The following is a 22567-nucleotide window of genomic DNA, read 5'->3' on the forward strand; positions in this document are numbered from 1 at the left end:
AGTATTTGACCCCCTTTCAATCAGAAAGATTTCTGGCTCCTAGGTGTCTTTTATACAGGTAACGAGCTGAGATTAGGAGCACACTCTTAAAGGGAGTGCTCCTAATCCCAGCTTGTTACCTGTATAAAAGACACCTGTCCACAGAAGCAATCAATCAATCAGATTCCAAACTCTCCACCATGGCCAAGACCAAAGAGCTCTCCAAGGATGTCAGAGACAAGATTGTAAACCTACACAAGTCTGGAATGGGCTACAAGACCATTACCAAGCAGCTTGCTGAGAAGGTGACAACAGTTGGTGCGATTATTCGCAAATGGAAGAAGCACAAAAGAACTGCCAATCTCCCTCGGCCTGGGGCTCCATGCAAGATCTCACCTCGTGGAGTTGCAACGATCATGAGAACAGTGAGGAATCAGCCCAGAACTACACGGGAGGATCTTGTCAATGATCTCAAGGCAGCTGGGACCATAGTCACCAAGAAAACAATCGGTAACACACTACGCCGTGAAGGACTGAAATCCTGCAGCGCGCGCAAGGTCCCCCTGCTCAAGAAAGCACATATACATGCCCGCTGAAGTTTGCCAATGAACATCTGAATGATTCAGAGGACAACTGGGTGAAAGTGTTGTGGTCAGATGAGACCAAAATGGAGCTCTTTGACATCAGCTCAACTCGCCGTGTTTGGAGGAGGAGGAATGCTGCCTATGACCTCAAGAACACCATCCCCACTGTCAAACATGGAGGTGGAAACATTATGCTTTGGGGGCGTTCTGCTAAGGGGACAGGACTACTTCACCACATCAAAGGGACGATATACGGGGCCATGTACCGTCAAATCTTGGGGGAGAACCTCCTTCCCTCAGCCAGGGCATTGAAAATGGGTCGTGGATGGGTATTCCAGCATGACAATGACCCAAAACGCACGGCCAAGGCAACAAAGGAGTGGCTCAAGAAGAAGCACATTAAGGTCCTGGAGTGGCCTAGCCAGTCTCCAGACCTTAATCCCATAGAAAATCTGTGGAGGGAGCTGAAGGTTCGAGTTGCCAAACGCCAGCCTCGAAACCTTAATGACTTGGAGAAGATCTGCAAAGAGGAGTGGGACAAAACCCCTCCTGAGATGTGTGCAAACCTGGTGGCCAACTACAAGAAACGTCTGACCTCTGTGATTGCCAACAAGGGTTTTGCCACCAAGTACTAAGTCATGTTTTGCAGAGGGGGTCAAATACATATTTCCCTCATTAAAATGCAAATCAATTTATAACATTTTTGACATGCGTTTTTCTGGATTTTCTTGTTGTTATTCTGTCTCTCACTGTTCAAATAGACTGATCATTTATTTCTCAGTGGGCAAACGTACAAAATCAGCAGGGGATCAAATACTTTTTTCCCCTCACTGTAAGAGCATAACATAGTGATATTCTTGAGCCTATTGTACTGTACACTACATTCTAGTTAACATTTGGAATACAGGCATAGAAAAAGGGCAATATGGTACTTCCCACCTCTAGTATTAAGCTATTAATTTAAGAACCCTAAATTTTCCTGTACTAAGGTGGATGTATACGTGTTAGTAACCTGATTACTGGGCAAAAATCCAGCATGTTTTATCCGATTTACGTAATGGGGTGCAACTGACCATTCTGATTGACATTTGACTGTTTTGGAAGAGTGTGTACTAAATAATTAGTTGTATTTGGTGAAGCAGAGCTTACATCTTTCTCTTTATCTCATTATATTACTAGTCCTACATTCATCCCAGGCTAGTCGACATCTCTTAGGCAAGGGCACCGAGATTTGGATATCGGATATGTGTCCTGGAGACAGTAGCTTTGGTCTTGGCTTCTATTAGTATCACTGGGTCCTAAAACATCTCCCCACCCCCCACACTGTAGCATAAGTGGTAAGTTGAGGTATACATGTTAAAATTTTGAAAGGACAAATTTTGGTTTTGTTTTGTTTTTTACTACTAGAACTACTGTCAGAGCCATGCTGTTATGAAAATTTATGCAAAATTCTGATTTGAGAACTGAACCACACAGTGGTATAAGAAGAAAGAAAGAAACTGCATCTTAAATATTCTGATTGTATATAACTGATGTCTGTAAAAGGAGCTAAATTTTGCATAATGAGATCATACAAAAAAAAAGGATTGTATCACACAGCATCATCCCAAATACAATTTTATTTTATACTTATCTCTGTAGCAAATAAACAGAGACACAAAACAGTGTACAAAAACAAAAACATCAATAGAAAAGTATGCCTATATCCAAAAATCAAGGAAATTCTTGACAGAAATTGCAAAGAAACATTTTTGTCAGAGAACAAAGATAGAATAACAAACATACATACAAATGTACATTTCCTTTCTATGTGCATGTCCTTATACAAAAGTGTCAATGCAAATCACTTTATGTACAGGGTTACTCTTAAGATGGTCCTTTTAATGACAGATTTTCCTACCCATTCACAATCAGTACTGGGAAGGCACTTTGCAACATACGGTTATATGAAAACATAAGCAGAATACAAATAAAACACGTTTAAAAAAAAACATTTCCAGTGATAGAATGTGCCAGTAAAACATAAGAGATGGCATATCAGCATTTTAATCTCAGAACCTTCCCAAACGGCCATGTCAATCTTTTACATAAATAAAAGGTTAAATGCACAGATTAGAGTGCAGGGGTGATTAATTCCAGACAGTGAAGTGAAATTGAGTTTGACAGTAACAATTGGGTGGATTTGGTGGCTCGGCTAGAAGAGTCAAACAATGTTGTCATGAAGGGAATCCTGGGTAGTTGCATACTTCCTCTCTTCACACTTGAGGCCTCAATAAGGATGCATTTTAAACATAAATTAGAAGGAAATTAATGACTGATATGTATAAATACAACAGAGTTAACAGGGAGTCTTACACAATTCCAAGCTAATGTGGGCTGATGTGAACAAAAACTACTTTTAAACACGTCTTGCAAAACAATAATAAATAAACAGAAAATAGAATACATTGCTAAATCATACTCGCATGACCTTTGAAACCTTCACTTCAATATGTAAATACATCAGACCTCTCATACACACTTAGAAAAACAGGGCCCCCCCTCCCCAAAGAGTTCATTGTATTACAAGTTCTTAGCTTCTACAAAGTGTTCTACGTCGAACCTGATCTGATAGGGGAAATGTTCTGTTGTAAGGCTCTACTGAAAACATTTAAGGTTTAAGGTCTTCCCACAGAACTCATAAAAGTTGTAAAAAGAGTGTAAGAACATAAAGCAGGCCTCTCACAGGCATATCTTTTAAAACACTTCTCTGATATCATAACCACTGCCCAGTCACATTTGCTCAGAGTAATTATAGTGTTAGTCTAAAGGAACAAAATGCAATTTTAAAAAAGAAGAAGAAAAGACAGGAATTTAGATCTGATGCACTGATGGCATCTTCATGCCTCAAAAAAAAAAAAAAAAAAAAAAAAGTTTATATGATCACACACCACTATACCGTAATAAGAGATACAAGTGTGAATTTACTCAAACCAACTGAATACAACCGAAGCTCTTTGCCTCAAAACATTTTTCTCCACTCAAGTTCTATTCAATCATAATGGTCAATGGAAGTCGTATACACAGAGCCCCATTACATAGAATAAACAAACTTAATATAGGCCATATATAAGTATATATATATACATATTTCTTATGTTTGTCAACATTATATACACACATCATGAATAGGAATTCTTAAGTTAAGCAGGAATGTTTGGACCCTCATAGAAAAAAAGTCCTGACATATTAAAAAAACCTTAAAAAGCCCTCTGATTACATTACATTCTCTTAATAAGATACCATGATGTGTGCACACACACACACACCAATCATCTCTCTCTCTCTCTCACACACACACACACACACACACACACACACAAACTCTTCTTGGCCTCCTCTAAAACGCACAATTCAAAGACAAATTAGCACAGCACATATCTAAAATTTACCAATGGCTTTATATAAACCATTTCGTAAAGGAGATGGGACACCAAAATCAATAAGTTAATAAAATATACTCTTCATCTCTTGTAATATCTTACAGTCATACCTGAAATTGGTCCCTGTTAAATATTCAAAATTTGTATGCGGTTTGCATGAATCCATACAATCAATCTCGCAAGTATTCATGAGTCAAAATGAAATGGGAAGAAATGGTGTTAACAACCATGAATTTGGGAACAAGAATTAAATTAGTCATTATTTAACTTAAAATTATTTCAGAGCCTGGAGCTTCCAGTGATGTTTGTGCCCAGGATTTTGTTACACGTATCCACACAAAATGATTCAAAGGAGTTCAACTTGGGTTTAATAGGATTTGTGGGATGATTTATTAATACATACTCTGATTTCGAAAGCTTGGTTGATTCATGAATGATTGGTTGCTTCAGGTCAACAAGAATGGAAAACATACTGGCAAACTTGCATGTCAAAACATTAAATTAACTGACTACGGGTTGATGGTAAGCAACACAAAAGATAATATAGTTTACAATGGCATTGATGGTAAAAGATAGAACTGCAGTTCCCCCTAAAAGCTGTGGACATCTTGTAAGAGAGAATGTCTTCCTCTCTCCAAGTGTTCACTTGTCCCCTAAGCCTACAGAATTGCTCCCTACCTCAGAGTCCACGAGTGATGACGCAAAAGCTGACTGGACGATCTGGAAACCGAATGACTCGAGCAAAGACATGTTCTGCTGTGGGGAGAACGGAGAACCCAGATCTCCAAGACCGGATGCTGTCCCGCTGGGTTTCTTGTGCACCCGGTGCTGGTGCTTGTTGAGGTAGGATTTCGTGCGGAAGGTCTGGCCACATAAGCCACAAGCAAACTTCTTCTCCGTGTCCGTCTTCTGTTTGGAGCCGCATGGCGTGTTTGCTGTGCCGTCGGCCTCGCCGTTGAAGATCAGCGAGGTCACCTCAAGTTCCTTGTCCTCAGACTTATGCTCCAGTTTGAGCTCCGTTCCGTTAGAAAGGTCCCTGAACGCAGCATCTGACCCCTCAGAATCCTGATGGGGGCATTTCGCAGCATTTTCCTGCCCGTCTGAGGGAAACACAGAGTGAGATGTAGGTGGGAAGACCATGATAAACGTGAACGATGATGACAGGGAAAAAGAGAAAGAATCTCATGTTAGGCAAGTCCTATAGATGAACTACTCATAGACACTAAAACATTTAATAAGAACAGAATAATATGTGAACGTGAATAATTTCAATGTCAAAGTGTTTTCGAAAGAATTTTTCGCCAGCACACTAGTAAATCAGCTAAGATAGTAAAGCTCCAACAATTACAAATATTAGAAATCTACTTGCCCATATCTATCTAGTTGATATCTCTCCTTGTTACATTTATGTCAGTGCACAATTTGCCTTTGGTCAAGACTGACTGATTTTTCACCTAAAAACAATGAGGTCTAAACAATGGCCATGCCCATGTTTTTTCTGTAAAATATACAAAACATTGTCTCCTTTGTTTAATTGCCTTGTAGTTCACAACACAGGGGAGATAGCACAACACTACAGCCAATGTGGCATCACTCTGTTTGGAAAGAGTTTTTTAAATTTCATTCCAAATAGCCAAGTGTGCAAAGTTTGGCCATTTGGAATGAAATCATCTGTATTTACAGAATATATATTGCACTTCACTCCTCACATATGTTACACACATACTTCTTGAGGAAAGTGTTGTCCTTCAGTTCTCTTCTATAGGTGTTCTACCAGTGTAGTGCATTATTCTGTGTTGAACATTAGTGCAATGGCATAAGCTTTAGTTTTATAAACAAAACAGTGATTTAAAATGCTGGGTCTGCCTTAAGAATCAATCTGGAAACTGTGGCAGAGTGAAGAATACTCAAACTATTAGCCATAATTGACAATGCCCGTTCCCTGCCTGCTACATCAGCTAGGCAGAGAATCAGCTTGAGTGATATACTCAGTCCCTCCAGGATTTTGCGATCGCAGAAATGAACGCAAAATCAAGGAAATTCCATGATATTCGCAGAAGCTTGCAATTTTTCAAACTTACTGCAAATTTTTCACAGATTTGGGGCCAAGATGCGTCATGTGACATCATCAAAACACGCCATGTAACGTCATCACAACTCACATTCAGCCAAAGCCCCCTGTGATTCATGTGTCGAACACTGAGATAAAAGGTCTCATTTACCAACATCACTGCAAAAGTCCGTGCAAAACAATTTCATGCTTTGCAGTGTTGCCAATTCAAGTAGTTTTTCCGCAAAATAAGCACAAAAAATTCCGTAAATTTTGAAAAAGCAGCAGCAAAATTTAGCATTTTTGACCACAACAATCACAAAAAAGCTCTGCGAAATCCTGTATGGACTGTATACCGATACACCTGCGCTGCACCTATGAACCCCATGTCAGGTCATTCCATATAATTACTTTATAATGTCCGTCTCTCAGTTCGCATGTCTGTACGTGCCCCTATCCTTCTATGTCTCTGTCTCTCTTTGTCTGTCTGCCTGTCTGTTTATTTTTGTCCATCTGTCTGTCTGTCTGTCTCTCAGCATCAGTCAATGTCTGTGTCCAAACATCTGTCTTTTTCCATGTGCATGGCTGTTTCTCTCTCTCCACATGTTCTGTCTCTCTGCGTATCCATCTCTGCCTGTCTGTGTCCATGTCTGTCTGGTTGTGTGTTTGGAAGAACACCTGTTTCACCTGCTTTGGAAAAGTGCAAAGAAACTGACATTTACTGAGCTGTGAGACGTAGCAGTTCTCATCCTGTGTTGTGTGAGCAGTATTCGGCTCGCCCTACGCCCCTCTCTGGCCGGCCCATACTGACCTGCGAGAGGTGCATGCAACGGGAGGCCTGGTGTTCCGCCACAGTGCCGCTCCCACAGCTCAGGTTGCACACCGAGGGAAGGAGGGCCTGGTTGAGCAAGAACTGCAGGCCCTGAAAACCCCCGAAAACACCCCTCTGCCTCAGGAAAGGGCATCAGAATCCGGCGACTGGTACAAAGGTCTACACCATCACAGACACGCCGCAATGAGGAAGAGTAGAAGGACATGAGGGGTACAAACAGAAGGAGAGACAGAGGTTCCAGGGTGGACAATTGCTGTCAATACAGTCAGACAGACATCAATTTTACATGGGTTCATCAATGGACCGTGGCTTGATTGATGCACCATCTGGGTCTCTGTTTTGAATGAATGTTTCTTCCTTCATTACTTGCCAAAGCTGCAGACTTCTTGTTGGAGCTTATTTATATCTAATCAAGTGATTACTGCAGTAAAGCAGTCACTCAATTTAGATGTTTTACTTTCCTTTGGATACTACATTGTTTCTATAGATTAATCCCTGAAACAGAAGGTTGTCACAAAAACATCATCCGAAAAATACAACCAACTGCATCCTACTCATGAAATTATAAACAAAAAGAACTTTTACTTAATATATAGGACCAATTTCTTTCTACTTGAGCAAAAAGACTATGGAATAAAAGTGTTAGGCTATGTCTCAACCAGCTCCCCAGTTCAGTATTCAGGGCACTGATCAGGGAGTCGGCCATTTTAAAGGCTGTCTCAATCGCAAAATCCTTCCAGTGCACTGGAACGTTTGCTCTCTAAAAAATTCCCACAATGCACCGCAAAAACCAGGGAGCATCGATGCTCCACTAGCTAGTCTACGATCCTGCTTGACATATGACAGAGATGCGTGTGATTAAGCTAACAAATTTAACGCAAATATTTTTACGTTGATTAAAATTTTTTATTCATTTTAATCAATCATTTATGACATCTACAACGCGAGTACGTAGTCATGTCACCGGAAATTAAGTGATCAGTTTCCCAATCTGTAGTGAGTCCTTACCAGTGCTAGAACTCGTGTACACAATATATGTTTGGGCACTATCTTATCGTTTGTGATATACCGGTAAAAATTCTCCCCACAATGAGTCTTCCCGCGATAATAACGATAAAGCCTTGTTGATGACTTATTTCTTGCGACAGTCTGCGACCCATTCGCAGCTCACGTGCAGAGCGAAAACAAGTACGGCGGAAGGCGGACGTGAAGCTGAGGAGGAGTTCATCGCTAAACAAGGAGCTACTGTACCTCTACAATCTGGAACTGGTTTGATTACAGAAAATCAGTTTTACTTTTAGATCAATGTTTGTGTTTCTGAGGCTCTCAGGACCCCAGCTATCACTTGTAGCCAAAAACAGTGGTGCATGGTACTATATTTATATCGTCACTGATATAGTTATCGCAATAAATACCAGAAAATACCGTGATATAGTTTTAAGCCCATATTGCCCATCCCTACCTACTGAACTAGGCAGCTGGTTGAGACATACCTGTAATTTTAACAGCTAATTTGGGCTTAGTTTTAGTCTTCTGACAAAAATTCATAATAGATATAGTCATATTTTAAGAATAGGGTTATTGCTGTTTTTAGTTTAGAGTTAGTCTACTAAAACTTAAAACTTATGTTTTTAGTCTTTTCCCCAGTAAAATTTTACCATGGTGTTCAAAAACGCAAATGCAATAACTTAAGTATGTTGTCCATATTAATAAGTCTGAATTCTATGTGGAACACCAGATCATTTCACAAACGCACAGGAAGTGGCTCCATTTAATAACATTACTCTAAGGAGTGCATTTAGTACCCTGACTACATTTCATAGAAATGTATGCAGCATATTAAATTATTAATTGCGTTTCTTTGGTAAGTCAGTGTGCTAGTTCTCTCTAGCTAGTATGATAAGCCCAACAAGAGAGAAACTACAAAAAACTGCAACACTACTGCTGATGCTACCAAAAAGTAATGAGTACTACAGCGTATTTCTCTGACGAAGCGGTAGCAGGCATTGGCAGATCAGAAAAGACAGGCCCAGAGCAACATTCAGCCACAGAAATGTCTACTGACATCATCTTGATCATGTCTTCATTTAAAAAGTGCACCTATTATGGTTTTTTAGATATTACCTTTCATGTAGTGTGTTATATAGCTGTTTGTGAATGTAAAAAGTTTACAAATCTAGTTATTGACTCCCAAAAGAAGGAACCGATTCTGAACAGCTGAAACGAGTCGTTAGTAATTCCAGACTTACTTCCTGTACTAACCTACGTAGGTTTGTAACAAAAAGTCCTGCCTGTGGTCTTCATCGGCTGCTTGCGAACAGACGGAGCTGAAACTCGTTATGGTAGTGGGCGTTTCCTTTTTGAAACACGCTGGCAGAGATAGACCAATCACAACAGACCGGGACATCAGACCAATCAGAGTAGAGTATGGTCTCTGAAAGGAGGCATTTAGAATGAATCCTTTCATTTAACGAGTCATTAGTAACACTGGGGGGAAAAGGTAATGCTGCAGTTTAAATTATGAGCACATTAAAGTGTTTTTTGTCCTTGGATGCATGTAAATCTATTGTATGAGACCTTTAAAACATTATTAGGCACGTTTCTAAACCATAATAGGTGCGCTTTAAGACCTTATCAAACTTCACTATATAACCAAAAGTTTGTGGACATCTGACCATTTTTCCCACTAGATTTTGGAGAGTGGCTGTGGGGATTTGTGCTCATTCAGCCACAAGAGCATTAGTGAGGTCAGGCACGGATGTTGGGTGACTGGGCTTGGGGTGCAAACAGCGTTCCAGTTCATCCCAAAGATGTTCAGTGGGGTTGAGATCAGGGCTCTGTGCAGGCCACTTGAGTTCTTCCACACCTGCCTTCACAAACCATGTCTTCATGGAGCTTGTTTTGTGCACATGAACACTTTGATGCTGGAACAGGTTTGTTTCTCTTAGATCCAGTGAAGGGAAACTGTAAAGCTACAGCATACAAAGACAGTTTATACGATTGTGTGCTTCCAACTATTTTTTAGGGAAGACCCACATGTGGGTGTAATGGTCAGGTGTCCACAAACTTTTGGCCATATAGTTTAAGTATGCAAACATGAAGAGAAAAAGTTTAACTTTTTTGTCTTGTTCTTATTCTTTGAGGAAAATTGTATATTTTCCTCATATATATTTTTGAGTGGAAGGGTGGATTATTATTTTGTAATTTACTTTTAGTCATGGAATAAAGTTGGTGACTTTATTCCATTTATTCTTATTATTATTCTTCAGCAACAAAATAAAACACTGAAGTAAAACTACCACAACTGCACAATGGACAACATACTAAACATCCAAACAGGAAAATTAGTTTAGTAATTAGGACACAAAGCTTAACACTGATGGAAAAAAAATTGAGGCCATCTTACCATCCTCTCAACACACCCCAACAACAGGCTGCTAACTTCTATGGCAATAATTCCATGAAAAAAAGCCCACTGATTCCCAAAACCTTTGCACATATTGTACTACAACATGCACTGATTGCCAAGAAATGCTTGCTTTGCCAGCATGATGGAAATTACATAAAGCAACAGATGTTATATTACTTTGCCATGCTAACTTATACAGCAACAGACAGCCTTCCATACTAGATAAAGCTGGTAGGGCTGCAAGTGTGATCTGTTTTTATCTTTTTTAAGAGTGTGTGTGTGTGTGTGTGTGTGTGTGTGTGTGTATATATATATATATATATATATATATATATATATATATATATACACACACATATACATATATACATATATACACATATACATACACACACACACACACACTTTGACCAATCAACCACAGAACACTGCAGCCTTACTTGAATGTGCACATGATACAGCACAAGCGAATTGCAGTGGTACATGTAGATACATGCAGCAGCAATCATACTGATCAGCCAGATTTTATCAAGAGTTTCACAAAATTACATTTTATAAGTCAGGCCTATACCTATGATCCAGCCAGACTTCCAAAGTCTAAATGGAAAACTAGAACAAAAGGAGCCAAATCATAAGGAAAAAGATCTCATTCGATGTGATGGATTATGAATCAGGCATGAAGGAAAATCTCTCATATGATTGCTTTCAACATTCGATTTTTCCCACACCTCCAAAACACCTTAAATGATTTTATCCCATTAACTGGATTAAACCGATTGAAACAGCTTTTTAAAAAATCAACACCACCAAAAAGCCTGATTCAGGTTGAATAGCACCATGTGAGTTCTCTTTATCACCACATTTCCATCATTCTTCTACAATAAAAAGCATGTGAGTATTTATACCCATACCTTACAGGAACTTTAATATATACAAATATGACTGGTCTTTCATAACAAAATCTGCTCATAATATGAGAATGATGGAAATCAGCTGGAGTGATAAATTAGCGCAACAGTACGGGCCGAGTGAGTGAGTGTGTTTACACAAGCAGATGCAATATTTAGCAGTGGGGTGAAAAGAGTGAGCGAGCAAGTGGCAGGGACACCGAGGCGTGCTTGCCTTCCACTGTGCATTGGCGTCCTGAGTGGTAGGGGGCACCGTTGTGCATCTGCGGCCCGTTGTCACGCGGCTCTAGGAACTGGTGAGCTGTGGAGGAAGGGAGCATGGACGAGCCGTGGTGTGTTTTTACATGTACCTTTAGGTAGGACGCAGTGGAAAAACCTGAGACCGTCAAGAGGAGCAAAAAGCAAAACAGAAGGAACAGAAGGGGAAAACAAGCAGAGACTTGTTTAACAATGAGATGAGCATCTCCTGTTTTCTTATCATTGTGAAAAAGGCCTTGAACCCAAATCAAAAGACTTTTCAGTCTTAATGGCTCGTGTACAGTGGTTTCTAATGAACTGGCAATCCATATAGCAGGTGTCGGCAATTAAGTCTTGGGGACATGGTGGAGCGGTCTACCATTTTTTTTTTTTTTTATAAAGTTCTCCTGAAAAACCACCTTAAATTATAAATTGTTAGATATGTTATTCTGCTGCAATATGCTACAATGCAAATACTAGGAAAACAGTAACAGCAATGACAGACTGTAGGTTACTTTAGGTAACATTAGCACATAGCTAGCCAGTAAAGTAACTGCTACTGAGCTAGTTCCTATCCGTTACAGTAGCCAAACCTGTCAAAACACACCAAAACAATTTTGTTAATCAACATAATATCAACTCAAACTAGTGCAGCCCAGCACTGGAAGCAGGTTCTGTGGCTACAGCTAGTGCGTAACCACATCGTTATCCTCGAATAATTTACTTGTCAGACATAACACGCTCAGGGGCTGAAGCCGGCTTTACGCTATACGATTTTCCAGTTCGCTGTCACAGAATCACACATCATAAAAAGAATATTTTTGGTCGTGAGTTGAGATCGCCAGTCTTAGAACACATAATTTTACATACACAACAGCAGTCGGATTTAGTGTCGTCGCAACCAAAGACAGCTGAGAACAAGAATTTTTTTTAGCAAAATCTGTGAGACCACTGCTATGATGCTTGTCTAAATGTCACAAATAAGAGGATTCCATAGTATAAGACAAAACTCCAGAGACAGCTAGAAGTTTGGCAATGGTGAATACAGTAGTGGCAATAGTGAAACAAAATACTTGCTAAGAGAAAAAATATTATTTTTATATTATTATATACTTTTTGCCTCAAACTCACTTTGAAAAATGCTTCTACTTATGTAGACCATATTTTGTGCACGAGCCCAGATTAGAGATCGACCAATAATTGCTTTTACCGATATTTTTTCCCAATATTTAAGCATTTATCCATAATCAGATATCTGTTTTGTAATGTCAGATCTACCAAGAATCTTGTTGGCACCATCTTGTGGGAGTTTTGAGAACTGCATGCAGGACTGGCATTGCTTAGGAAACACAAGTAAATGACGATGTGCACAAGTAAAGCATTTGTAAACTTGCTTTGCTTTAATTAATTTGCTTTAATTAATAAACTTTTATTTAACATAACAGTCATTAATGTACAAATTAGACGGGTTACATAAACGCTTGATATGTTATTTAAGCAGTTTGGCACTAAGAAATAGAGACAAACTCACAGTCACTTAATCCGTTTACCTCCTCAAAGCTTTTATTTAAAAATAAAAAATAAAAAATAAAAAGGCACTTTAGTAACAGTGCACTTTGCATTTTTCCACTCTTTCAGACCCCTCTATTAATTTGTGTATAAATAAGAGTTATTTTTTGTTTTTTTATTTTTATGTAAGGAGGAAGTGAAATTGTTCAGCTCAGTGGTGGCGTTATCATTTGTGTCAAAAACAGAAGTAAAACAACAAATAAATATCGGTTCTGCACATCGGTTATCAGGCACATAAACATGGAAATAATCGGGATCAGTTATAAAAAAATCTATATTGGTCGATCTCTAGCCCAGATGGCACTGATTGATGATGTAAGCAGACAGAACTTAGTGGTTTTCTTTAAAAGCAACTAGAGTATCTTCACAGTATAACCGGACATGGAGAACAGGTTATGTCACAGTCTGGTACAGTATTCAGCCATGATTTTATAGAGAGCATCTCGTACAGTGTGACAAGTAATCTTAAAAGAATGCTGTAAACGTACTTTCTAAAGCTGGCTTTAATCCAACTTCGCCACTTCACAGACTTACTACATATGCAGCGCTTCTTTAATCAGCTTTTTCACGCAAGTTGAATTATTTTACGCAAAGTAACAATATTTTAAATAAAGATTGTAAATGTATTGCTGTGTCAATGGGGGGACAAAAACAATCCAAGAGGAATTATTCAATTAAAAGCCATTCTTTAAAGGAGCACTTTTAAGGATTCAATACTTTCTTGTATTTTTTTTTCCAAAATGTGGAATATTCAAATAGCCTACTTATTCAAGAAAAAAAAAAAAAAAACATTCACACTAACAGCCCATTAGCATTTAGTAATTAGCACTACCGTAAAAATATATTTTTAAACCATTAAAAGGTAATCTTGAATAATAATTCTTAGGGTTTAATGCCAAAGAAACTACTACTAAAAAACTACTACTACTACTAAAAAGGCCAAGGAACATCTCTACAACTGTTCCCTCATAAAGTGCAAGGATTTATGGAAAACTGGAAACGCCCTTATGTGCTCCTGCCATCCCATCTACACACCTTTCCCCCGGCTATGCTATTCCGTTACCTATGTATTACAAAATAATATGTTATTACAAAAAGGCAGGAAGCCACATTGGGAAAAAGCAACCCTGTAAATGTGAACCTCAGACTGACTCAGAATAAGGCATCTGTTCACCAAGATCATAGATTTACTGACGTAGCAGAACAGTAGGCTTAGTTATGAACCTGTACATAATGATGTTGTTGTTAATGTTATCTCACAGTTAGCGCAGCTAGGTAAATGCTAGTAATGCAAGCGAACTAGTCCACATCTGTCACTGGTAAACACAAAACTAAGTCTATTTGAATTGTTATATTCTCAATATATACAGCAGTCAAATCTGTCCAAATACATCATACCTTCTGCAAATTTGTTCATTACGTAAAATGGCTAGCTGGATAGTTAAGAATGCACATCCTATGATTAAAAGGATCACTAACTGAGATTACATGTAACTCTCCATTTTTAATCACAGAAGTACTGATAAAGTGTCTGTCTTAAATGGAAATGTGTGAATTTAGCACTGTATTAACAAATGTGACCCAAATACAGATCTGTATGCTCAAATTTGCCATCCATGAGAAATTGCATATTTAAAAATGTTTAGTTTAATCATGTTCGCTATTGTGTTTCAAAATACGCCCAGTAGGTGACAACATAATGTTGTAGTATGTCCACAAGCAGCAGCTCCTGAAAGAAACCCCAGATCGCAGAATATCTTTGTTAAAGCAATTACAAGTTCCAGAAATACATTTAGTATTCCTCAATCAACCTTACATGTAAACGTTCTGTATACTGGGAGTTTGTATTGGAGGAAACTGGTGAGTCATTTAGTTAGCTGAACTTGTATGGAATGTGCCAAAAGTATCGAACGTATCTTTTCAAGAAAAGAACAAAAATATACAATGAGAAAGAAGAAAAACACTTTGAAACTGAAAGTGGTGAACTCATTGGAGAAAAATTTTTTACATGATCTTCAAATAAACAGCATTCTTTGTTAACAGTTTTCTAAGCTTCGTTTTTGCTAATCATGGTTATGAATGCGCTGCCAGAGTTTTCGTTTATGCTCGGCAAGTTTACGCTCACCATTGTGGCACAAATCTAACGTGTGGGCGTGGCTTCACTGCGATTTACTCTCATTGGGTAGTGAGATTTGGATCAACAGCTACCTGACCTGGAAGTAGAAACTTTTAAGAGAATTTTGGAGAGCGTTCTGGATGTGGTTCTCTGTATAGCTACAGTGTTTGTACTTTTGTAGTGGAAATTACTTACTTACTTACTTTAGTCAGTATTATTCATTTGTAATTAACATTTGAGGTTTGGGTAGCCTCATACGACTATTGTTTCGAGATGAGCTCTCATGAGCGACACGGAACGACATTGTAGTTATCATCATCATCCAAATCTCACTAGCCAATCAGAGTAAATCGCTGTTAAGCCCACCCACATGTGAGATTTGTGCCAGAATGGTGAATGTAAATTTGCACCGCATAAACAAAAACTTTGGCAGCGCATTCATAACCATGATTAGCTAAAACGAAGCTTAGTAAACTGTTAACAAAGAATTCTGTTTATTTGAAGACCATATTAAATTTTTGCCACTGAGTTCACCGCTTTCTGTCTCAGAGTGATTTTCTTCATGCTTATTGTATATTTTTGCTTGTTTCCTTGAAAAATTACATTTGGCACAATTTTAATTCCAGAAACTTGCCGACTGTCCTAGAGGTGGTTTTTAGAAAAAGTAGTGATCTGGCTACTCAATTAACAAATCATAAACAGTAAAACAACCAAAATGACCATTATACCATCTATTCCCAGATTAGACCTGACAATCTGTAATCTGCCAAAACACTTTTATATAGCATGTCTCCGGGGCTACTGCTACAATGAGAACTTTCTCCATTGTGCATCTGAAAGACTGCATATGAACAACTGTTCCAATGAATCCAAAGCCACTTTGCAACTGGCTTTCTGTGCTTAAATAAAGTTTTTGCACCACAGTTGAACTATACACAAATTCTGCGCTTGAAAATGGTCAAAGATCTGAAATGTAGTTTGTCTGACACAACGATTCCCATGTTTTCCAGTTGGGCAGGTTGGATTTGGCCCGTGGGCTGCTGTTTGCCGACGCCTACCATATAGCATATGGACTCCTAGGACTTGAGCTTAGAAAAAAGTATGAACATTTTTTTTTATTCCTCATTAATTTGCAGTTAATAAACCAAAATTCAACCAGTCTCTAGCTCTCCTTGAACACTGGGCTTTACATATTTTTTAACTGGCCACAGAAAGAGTGCACGTTTCAAAAGGATCCTGGAATATACAATAAATTACCTGTAATGTATGAGATGACCATCTAAATTATTTGTCTATATGAGCCATTACCTTTATTGCATATACTGCAGTAGTTGTGAGGTCCTTCGCTGTGTTTTTTCAGGTGGTCTGTCATATAAGCAGCCCTTAAGAACTTGCCGCACACTTGGCACGGGATTTTATCCTCGTGGCAAGCCAGGTGCGACCTCAGACGATCTCGTGTTGCAAACGACGCGTTACAAATCTGCAAAAAAGCAATAAGGGAAACCATTAACTAAGATTCCTAACTTGGATGATGACTTATGATGACATTTACAGAACATACTGTGCTATAAGGTAATGACACTTGAACGTATTGAACAGTGTTCTCTCTCTCTCTCTCTCTCTCTCTCTCTCTCACCTGACATTTATGAGGTCTCTCTGTTGTGTGCACCTGCTTGATGTGTCCATTTAGGTGGTCTGGCCTGCAAAGAACATACAAACAGATGCACTCTTACACCTACACATTAATCAATGTGTACTCTGCAGCCGATAAGAGTGTTGCTGTTTTTGACAGGGGGTGTGGCCCAAAGTCTCATCTGCCACAATATCAGCCATGTTTATGAAGTCTTGTGCTCCAGACCAGTAACTTGGGCTGAAGAGAACTCACCTGGAGAAGCCTTTCCCGCAGTTTTGGCACACATAGGGTTTGCCCACGGCTCCATCGTGAGAGCGAACATGGTAAGACATCCTGTCTTTGCGCTTGAACCGCAGGCCGCACACAGGACACGCATATGGCTTCTCCCCAGAGTGAGACAACTTGTGTCGATTGAGGTGATAGACGTCTCTAAACACCTTCCCACACAGATCACAGCCCACGTGTCGTCTCGTCCTCTCACGTTTGCGGTTCCCGTCCGTCTGCACGCAGTTCTGAGCCTGGGGAGCCGTTACAGCCATGTCCATGGACACCATCTCTCCACCTGCCCCCACTGACCCACGCTGGGCCTCGTGGTTTCTCAGCTGCACAGCGTCACTCAGCATCTTACCGCAAATGCCTCCAGGAAAAGGACCTTCATTGTCCTCAATCGTACCGTTATTGTACACGCCGGGCTCTTGCGGATCTTCTTTCTTGGGCCGTCCTCTGGCTCGCTTGGAGGCTGGAGAAGAGGCCTCGCCGTTTACCGGGTTTGTCGCGAAGGCTGACGGGGAGACAGGGAGGCCGATCGGGTGAGAGCTGCTGTTCATAGGTGGCGGAGCGCTGGTACTGTCACTGTCCAGGTTGTGCCTGTTAGTAAACACGGCGCCGTTTGGCACGTCGGCGTGCATGGGATTTGACAGGAAGCTGAGCTCTCCACCGCGAGACGGCGGCACCAGGATCTGCACGTTGGACTGTTTGATCACCTCCTGGCAGATTTCAATGACCGAACGCATAAGAAGGAACTTGGCGGCCGTCATGAGTTCCGGGAAGCACTCCAAGCGCACCACGATCTTCGACGTGTAAGCGAAGTCCAGGATGTCTCGGAAAACTTTGGGGCTGATCGTGTGCATCTCGAGCTCTTTGCCCTCGCTGTCGCCCTCGACCTGACAGCTGAACACCGACTCGAAGTACTCGCTGCACGCCGCCAGCACCGCCTTGTGTGCAGGAAAGCTTTCCTCTCCGACGCGCAGGATCACGTCGCAGAATCTGCCTCCATCTTTTCTCTGGCTATTAAGGTTGTGTAGCATCTCGGCGCTGTGCTTGCTCACCTGGTACGTATAGGAAGAATTCCACGGCTGCTCTGTTCTCTCCATGCCGCCTTCCATTAACCACAACGACTAGCGCATGTGACAGAGAGGCTGACAAACATAAACAGAAAGAAAAACAATCCCTGCGTTTAAAAAAAAAATAAACAAAAAAAACGCTTTCAACAACGACCACCCCTCTTCGTTTTAGCATCTAATATGTTAGCAGGGGGAAAATGGCAGCCCCCCAGCTTCCTGTGAACTTTGACCTTTGTTTTGGAGGGAGGGAGGGAGAGAGGGGGGTGTCCTCGGTGCTTTTTTATTATTATTTTTTAAATAAATATATATATATATATATATATTTATATATAATTGAAGAAAACGGATCGCTTATTGTTAATGACATCCAGGCTGAACGCAGCTAAACTGCGCTCACATGTCAGCGGTATTCAGTTTTCATGTTCGTGATTCTGCATATTGTTCATCTTCCTGGTTTCTAACCCCCTCCTCCCCGTTATGAATTCACATCCTTGTTTTCCAGTGAGCCCCCTCCCCCTCTTAATCCCCCCCCCCCCCCCCCCAACAAAAAAAAATGTAGACGATTACATTTACTACAAGAAAATCCGACAGTGGCCAGATCCCGGCGCTTTGTTCCCCTGCACACAGAACATTAATATTGTAGAAATAGAAATAGAAATAAATGCGCAGTGAACGGGAGCCGACAGAAGTCCACAAGCCCCGCCCACTCCGGCCCTGTCCCCCATAGACATATATGTCTACGCTGCCCCCCCTCCACTGACACGCACACACCAACGTACGTGTGTGTGTGTTTGGTTACACGTATACAAGTTACATATAATAGAAACTGAAAGAAAAAAAATCTCTATATTATAAGTAGTGGTGCGCAGAGCGAGGCTTCGTGGAGCACTGAAACAGTTGAAGTAAATGTGCCGTATTGTGTCGAGGCTCCGAGACAATCTGACACCCGTCTCCATGGTGACATCTTGTGGTCATTTACAGGTGTTGCCCTGAAACAAGCTTGACAATGATTCAGACAAGCGCTGACGAATTATAACTTACGTGGTGTTTAAACCGGGTCTGTTTGTAGTCTGTTGGGCTGGGTCTGTTTTTTTGTTTGTTTGTTTTTTTTTTTTTGGGGGGGGGGGGCATTGTGAATAACTATAGGTTATTTTGGTCATGAAACATGAAGATTAATAAAAGAAATCAAGCCACAATGCACAAGCCACAATTTAGGGGTTTGATTCCTGCCACGGCCGGTGTGTGCAGAGTTTGCATGTTCTCCCTGTGCTGCGGGGGTTTCCTCCGGGTACTTCGGTTACCTCCCCCAGTCCAAAGACATGCGTGGTAGGCTGATTGGCATGTCCACGGTGTCTGTAGTGTATGAATATGTGATCGTGCCCTGTGATGGATTAGCACCCCATCCAGAGTGTCCCCCGCCTTTTGCCCCATGCCTCCCTAGGATAGGCTCCAGGCTCACCGCATTCCTGTAGGATAAGTGGTATAGAAAATGGATGGATGGATGAATGGATCAAGCCACAATGTCTCACATTTGTTACATGTCAAGATTTTTAGTTAAAAATACTAATTGCTCAGCTGTCGAAGGATTTAGCCTACTTCTTTTTTTGTTGTTGTTGTTTTTTTTTACATAAAATTTCTCCAGCCTTCGAAAAAAAAGATCCTCTCACAAAAAACCCACGAGGTGAAGATGCGTTAACTTCACTTTTAAACTTTGTGGGGGTTAGGTTGAGACAGATGTGCAATTGTGTGGTTTGTTCCCGACCCTGTCAATCAAGCGCAGATTCAGCAGGTATGCCACCTGTCGAAACACTCGTGAAACTTCATTTAGTGTTGCTTCATCGTCACTTGACACGGGTGTTTGTAGTCACATTTCGGAACAGTGTTTAGAAACACCGTTGAAACGTCAGTTTCATGTCAGCCATCCCTAATATAACTGCACACATCGTGCTTTTCAGTACATCACGACTCGCTTGTTACCGACTGACTCAATAAATAAACAAAAACATGTCCACTCCGTTTCTCTGTGAATGACAGTAATTCGTAATTTTTTATAAATACAGTAGCAGCAAAAATGCAATAGAGTCAATGCAGGAATGTGCAAATATTGCAATGGGAGTGGGATGGTGTTCAGTTCAGAGTGTGTGTGTCAGTCCAGTCTTTGAGTATTAAGGAGTCTGATGGCTTGGCGGAAGATGCTGTTGCATAGTCTGGCCATGAGGGCCCGAATGTGTCGGTGCCTTTTTCTAGGCGGCAGGAGAGTGAAGATAGTGAAGAGTTCTGTGTGAGAGGTGTGTGGGGTCATCCACAATGCTGGTGGCTTTACGGATGAAGCGTTTGGTGTAAATGTCTATGATGGAGGGAAGAGAGACCCCAATGATCTTCAGCTGTCCTCATTGTGCGCTACAGGGTCTTGCGATCCCATAAGGTGCAATTTCCGAACCAGACAGTGATGCAACTGCTCAGGATACTTTCAATAGTTCCTCTGTAGAATGTGGTGAGGATGAGGGGTGGGAGATGGGCTTTTATCAGCCTTTGCAGTAAGTAGAAATGCTGCTGGGCTTTCTTGGCTATGGAGCTAGTGTTGAGAGGCCGGGTGAGGCACACCAGAATACTAGGACATGTGTTGTAGGATACAGTGCATTCAGGAAGTATTCAGACCCATTAATTTTTTTTCACATTTTGGTATGTTGCAGCCTTATGCTAAAATGCTTTAAATTATTTTATTTATTTTTTTCACATCATTCTACACACCATACCCCATAATGAAAAGGCAAAAACCAGATTTATGGTAACTTTGCAAATTTATTAAAAAGAAAAATCGCATTTTGTTGTTTATTTAGTACTGATATGAATAAGCTATTTCACATAACAGATGTTTATATGTAGTCCACAAGACACAATACTGACTGAATTTACACAAATGAACCAGTTCAAAATTTACATACGCTTGATTATCAATAATGTGTGTTGTTACTTGTATGATCAACAACAGTTTTTATGTTTTGTGATAGTTGTTCATGAGTCCCTTGTTTGTCCTGCACAGTTAAACTACCCACTGTTCTTTAGAAAAATCCTCCAGGTCCTAAACATTCTTTGGTTTGCCAGCATTTTCTGCATATATGACCCCTTTCCATTGACTAAATGATTTTGAGATCCATGTTTTCACACTGAGGACAACTGAGGGATTCATACACAACTATTACAAAAGGTGCAAACATTCACTGATGCTCAAGAAGGCAACACAATACATTAAGAGCCAGGGGGTTTTATACTTTTGAACAGGATGATTGTAAATTGTTATAATTATGTTTAAATATCTTATTTTTTTCATTTAGTACTGCCCTTCAAAGCCCTTCTAGAAAGCTAAATAAGATATTTACCAGATGTTTCCCAGAAGACAAAATAATAATGTTAATAATAATAATAATTATTATTATTAATATCATCCTGTGCAAAAGTTTACATCCCCCTGGCAGTACTAAATAAAAAAACAAAATGCAATTTTAATGATCCCTTTTTTTCTTAATTATTAACATTTTGCAGATTCTGTAAGGGGTATGTAAATTTATGAGCACAACTGTATTCAGACCCTTTGCTATGACACTTGAAATTTAACTAAGGTGCATCTCTGGATCATCTGAGATGTTTCTACTGTGCACTTGGATTGGAGTCCACCTGTGACAAATTCAATTAATTGGACATGATTTGGTAAAGCACACATCTGTCTATATAAGGTCTAACAGCTGGAACTGCTGAAAAAACACAAGCCATGAGGTCAGAGGCACTGCATCCAGAGCTCAGAGACAGGAGAAGGCTACAAATCATTTCTGCTGCATTGAAGATTCCCAAGAACAGAGTGGCCATAATTCTTAAATGGAAGTTTGGAACCACCAGGACTCTTTCTAGCACTGGCCACCTGGACAATCTGAGCAATCAGGAGAGAAGGGCCTTGGTAAGATAGGTGACCAAGAACCCCGATGGTCACTCCGGATGAGCTCCAGAGACCATGTGTAAAGATGGGAGAAACTTGCAGAAGGTCAACCATCACTACAAAACACCACAAATCTGGACTTTATGATAGAGTGGCCAGAGATGGAAGCCTCTCCACTTGGAATTAGCAAAAAAAAGCACCTAAAGAACTCACTGACTGTGAGAAACAAGATTGTCTGGTCTGTTGAAATGAAGATTGAACTGCATGGCCTCAGTTCCAATATTGTGCACTGTAGAAGGTGAAATGCCCAAAATCCTACCGATTTGTCTTTGGGGACTGATGTTCTCAAAGTGTTGGTTTATTTGCTGATGCATCTGTTGGCAGATTGGTGAGCCTCGACCCATCCTTGCTCTTGAAAGACTAGGCCTTATTCGGAGGCTCCTTATATACTGTGATTGCCTCACCTGTTTCACGGCACCTTTTTATTTCAACTCGTCACATTGCTATTAGTCCTAAATTGCCCCTCTCCCAACTTTTTTGGAATATGTTGCATG

At 40.3% G+C, this 22567-nt stretch overlaps 1 protein-coding gene across 3 annotated transcripts; it reads right to left on the reverse strand.

Moving 5' to 3' along the window:
- Positions 1 to 2167: 2167 nt before the first annotated feature.
- Positions 2168 to 18325, reverse strand: patz1 (POZ/BTB and AT hook containing zinc finger 1). Of its 3 annotated transcripts, XM_017479780.3 has the most exons (6): positions 16992 to 18325; positions 16743 to 16806; positions 16415 to 16586; positions 11399 to 11560; positions 6847 to 7026; positions 2168 to 5085 (listed from the first exon to the last, which is right to left on the reverse strand). In XM_017479780.3, the coding sequence occupies exons 1-6, from the start codon at positions 18122 to 18124 to the stop codon at positions 4628 to 4630; spliced, it is 2169 nt and encodes a 722-aa protein (XP_017335269.1). In that variant the 5' UTR covers positions 18125 to 18325; the 3' UTR covers positions 2168 to 4627. The 3 variants fall into 3 exon arrangements, with proteins under 3 accessions (XP_017335269.1, XP_017335270.1, XP_017335271.1); XM_017479781.3 differs by lacking the exon at positions 11399 to 11560; XM_017479782.3 differs by lacking the exons at positions 6847 to 7026; positions 11399 to 11560 and having other exon boundaries at positions 16992 to 18324.
- Positions 18326 to 22567: the final 4242 nt, after the last annotated feature.

The sequence above is a fragment of the Ictalurus punctatus genome, chromosome 11 (genome assembly GCF_001660625.3).
Source record: "Ictalurus punctatus breed USDA103 chromosome 11, Coco_2.0, whole genome shotgun sequence".
Classification (NCBI taxonomy): domain Eukaryota; kingdom Metazoa; phylum Chordata; class Actinopteri; order Siluriformes; family Ictaluridae; genus Ictalurus; species Ictalurus punctatus.

Coding starts and splice junctions, on each gene's coding strand:
- patz1 (XM_017479780.3), bottom strand. CDS start 18,124: ATGGAAGGCGGCATGGAGAGAACAGAGCAGCCGTGGAATTCTTCCTAT. Junction 16,807..16,991: donor TGCGGGAAAGGCTTCTCCAG/GTGAGTTCTCTT, acceptor TGTTCTTTGCAG/GCCAGACCACCTAAATGGAC. Junction 7,027..11,398: donor ACGCCAATGCACAGTGGAAG/GCAAGCACGCCT, acceptor GTGATGGTGTAG/ACCTTTGTACCAGTCGCCGG.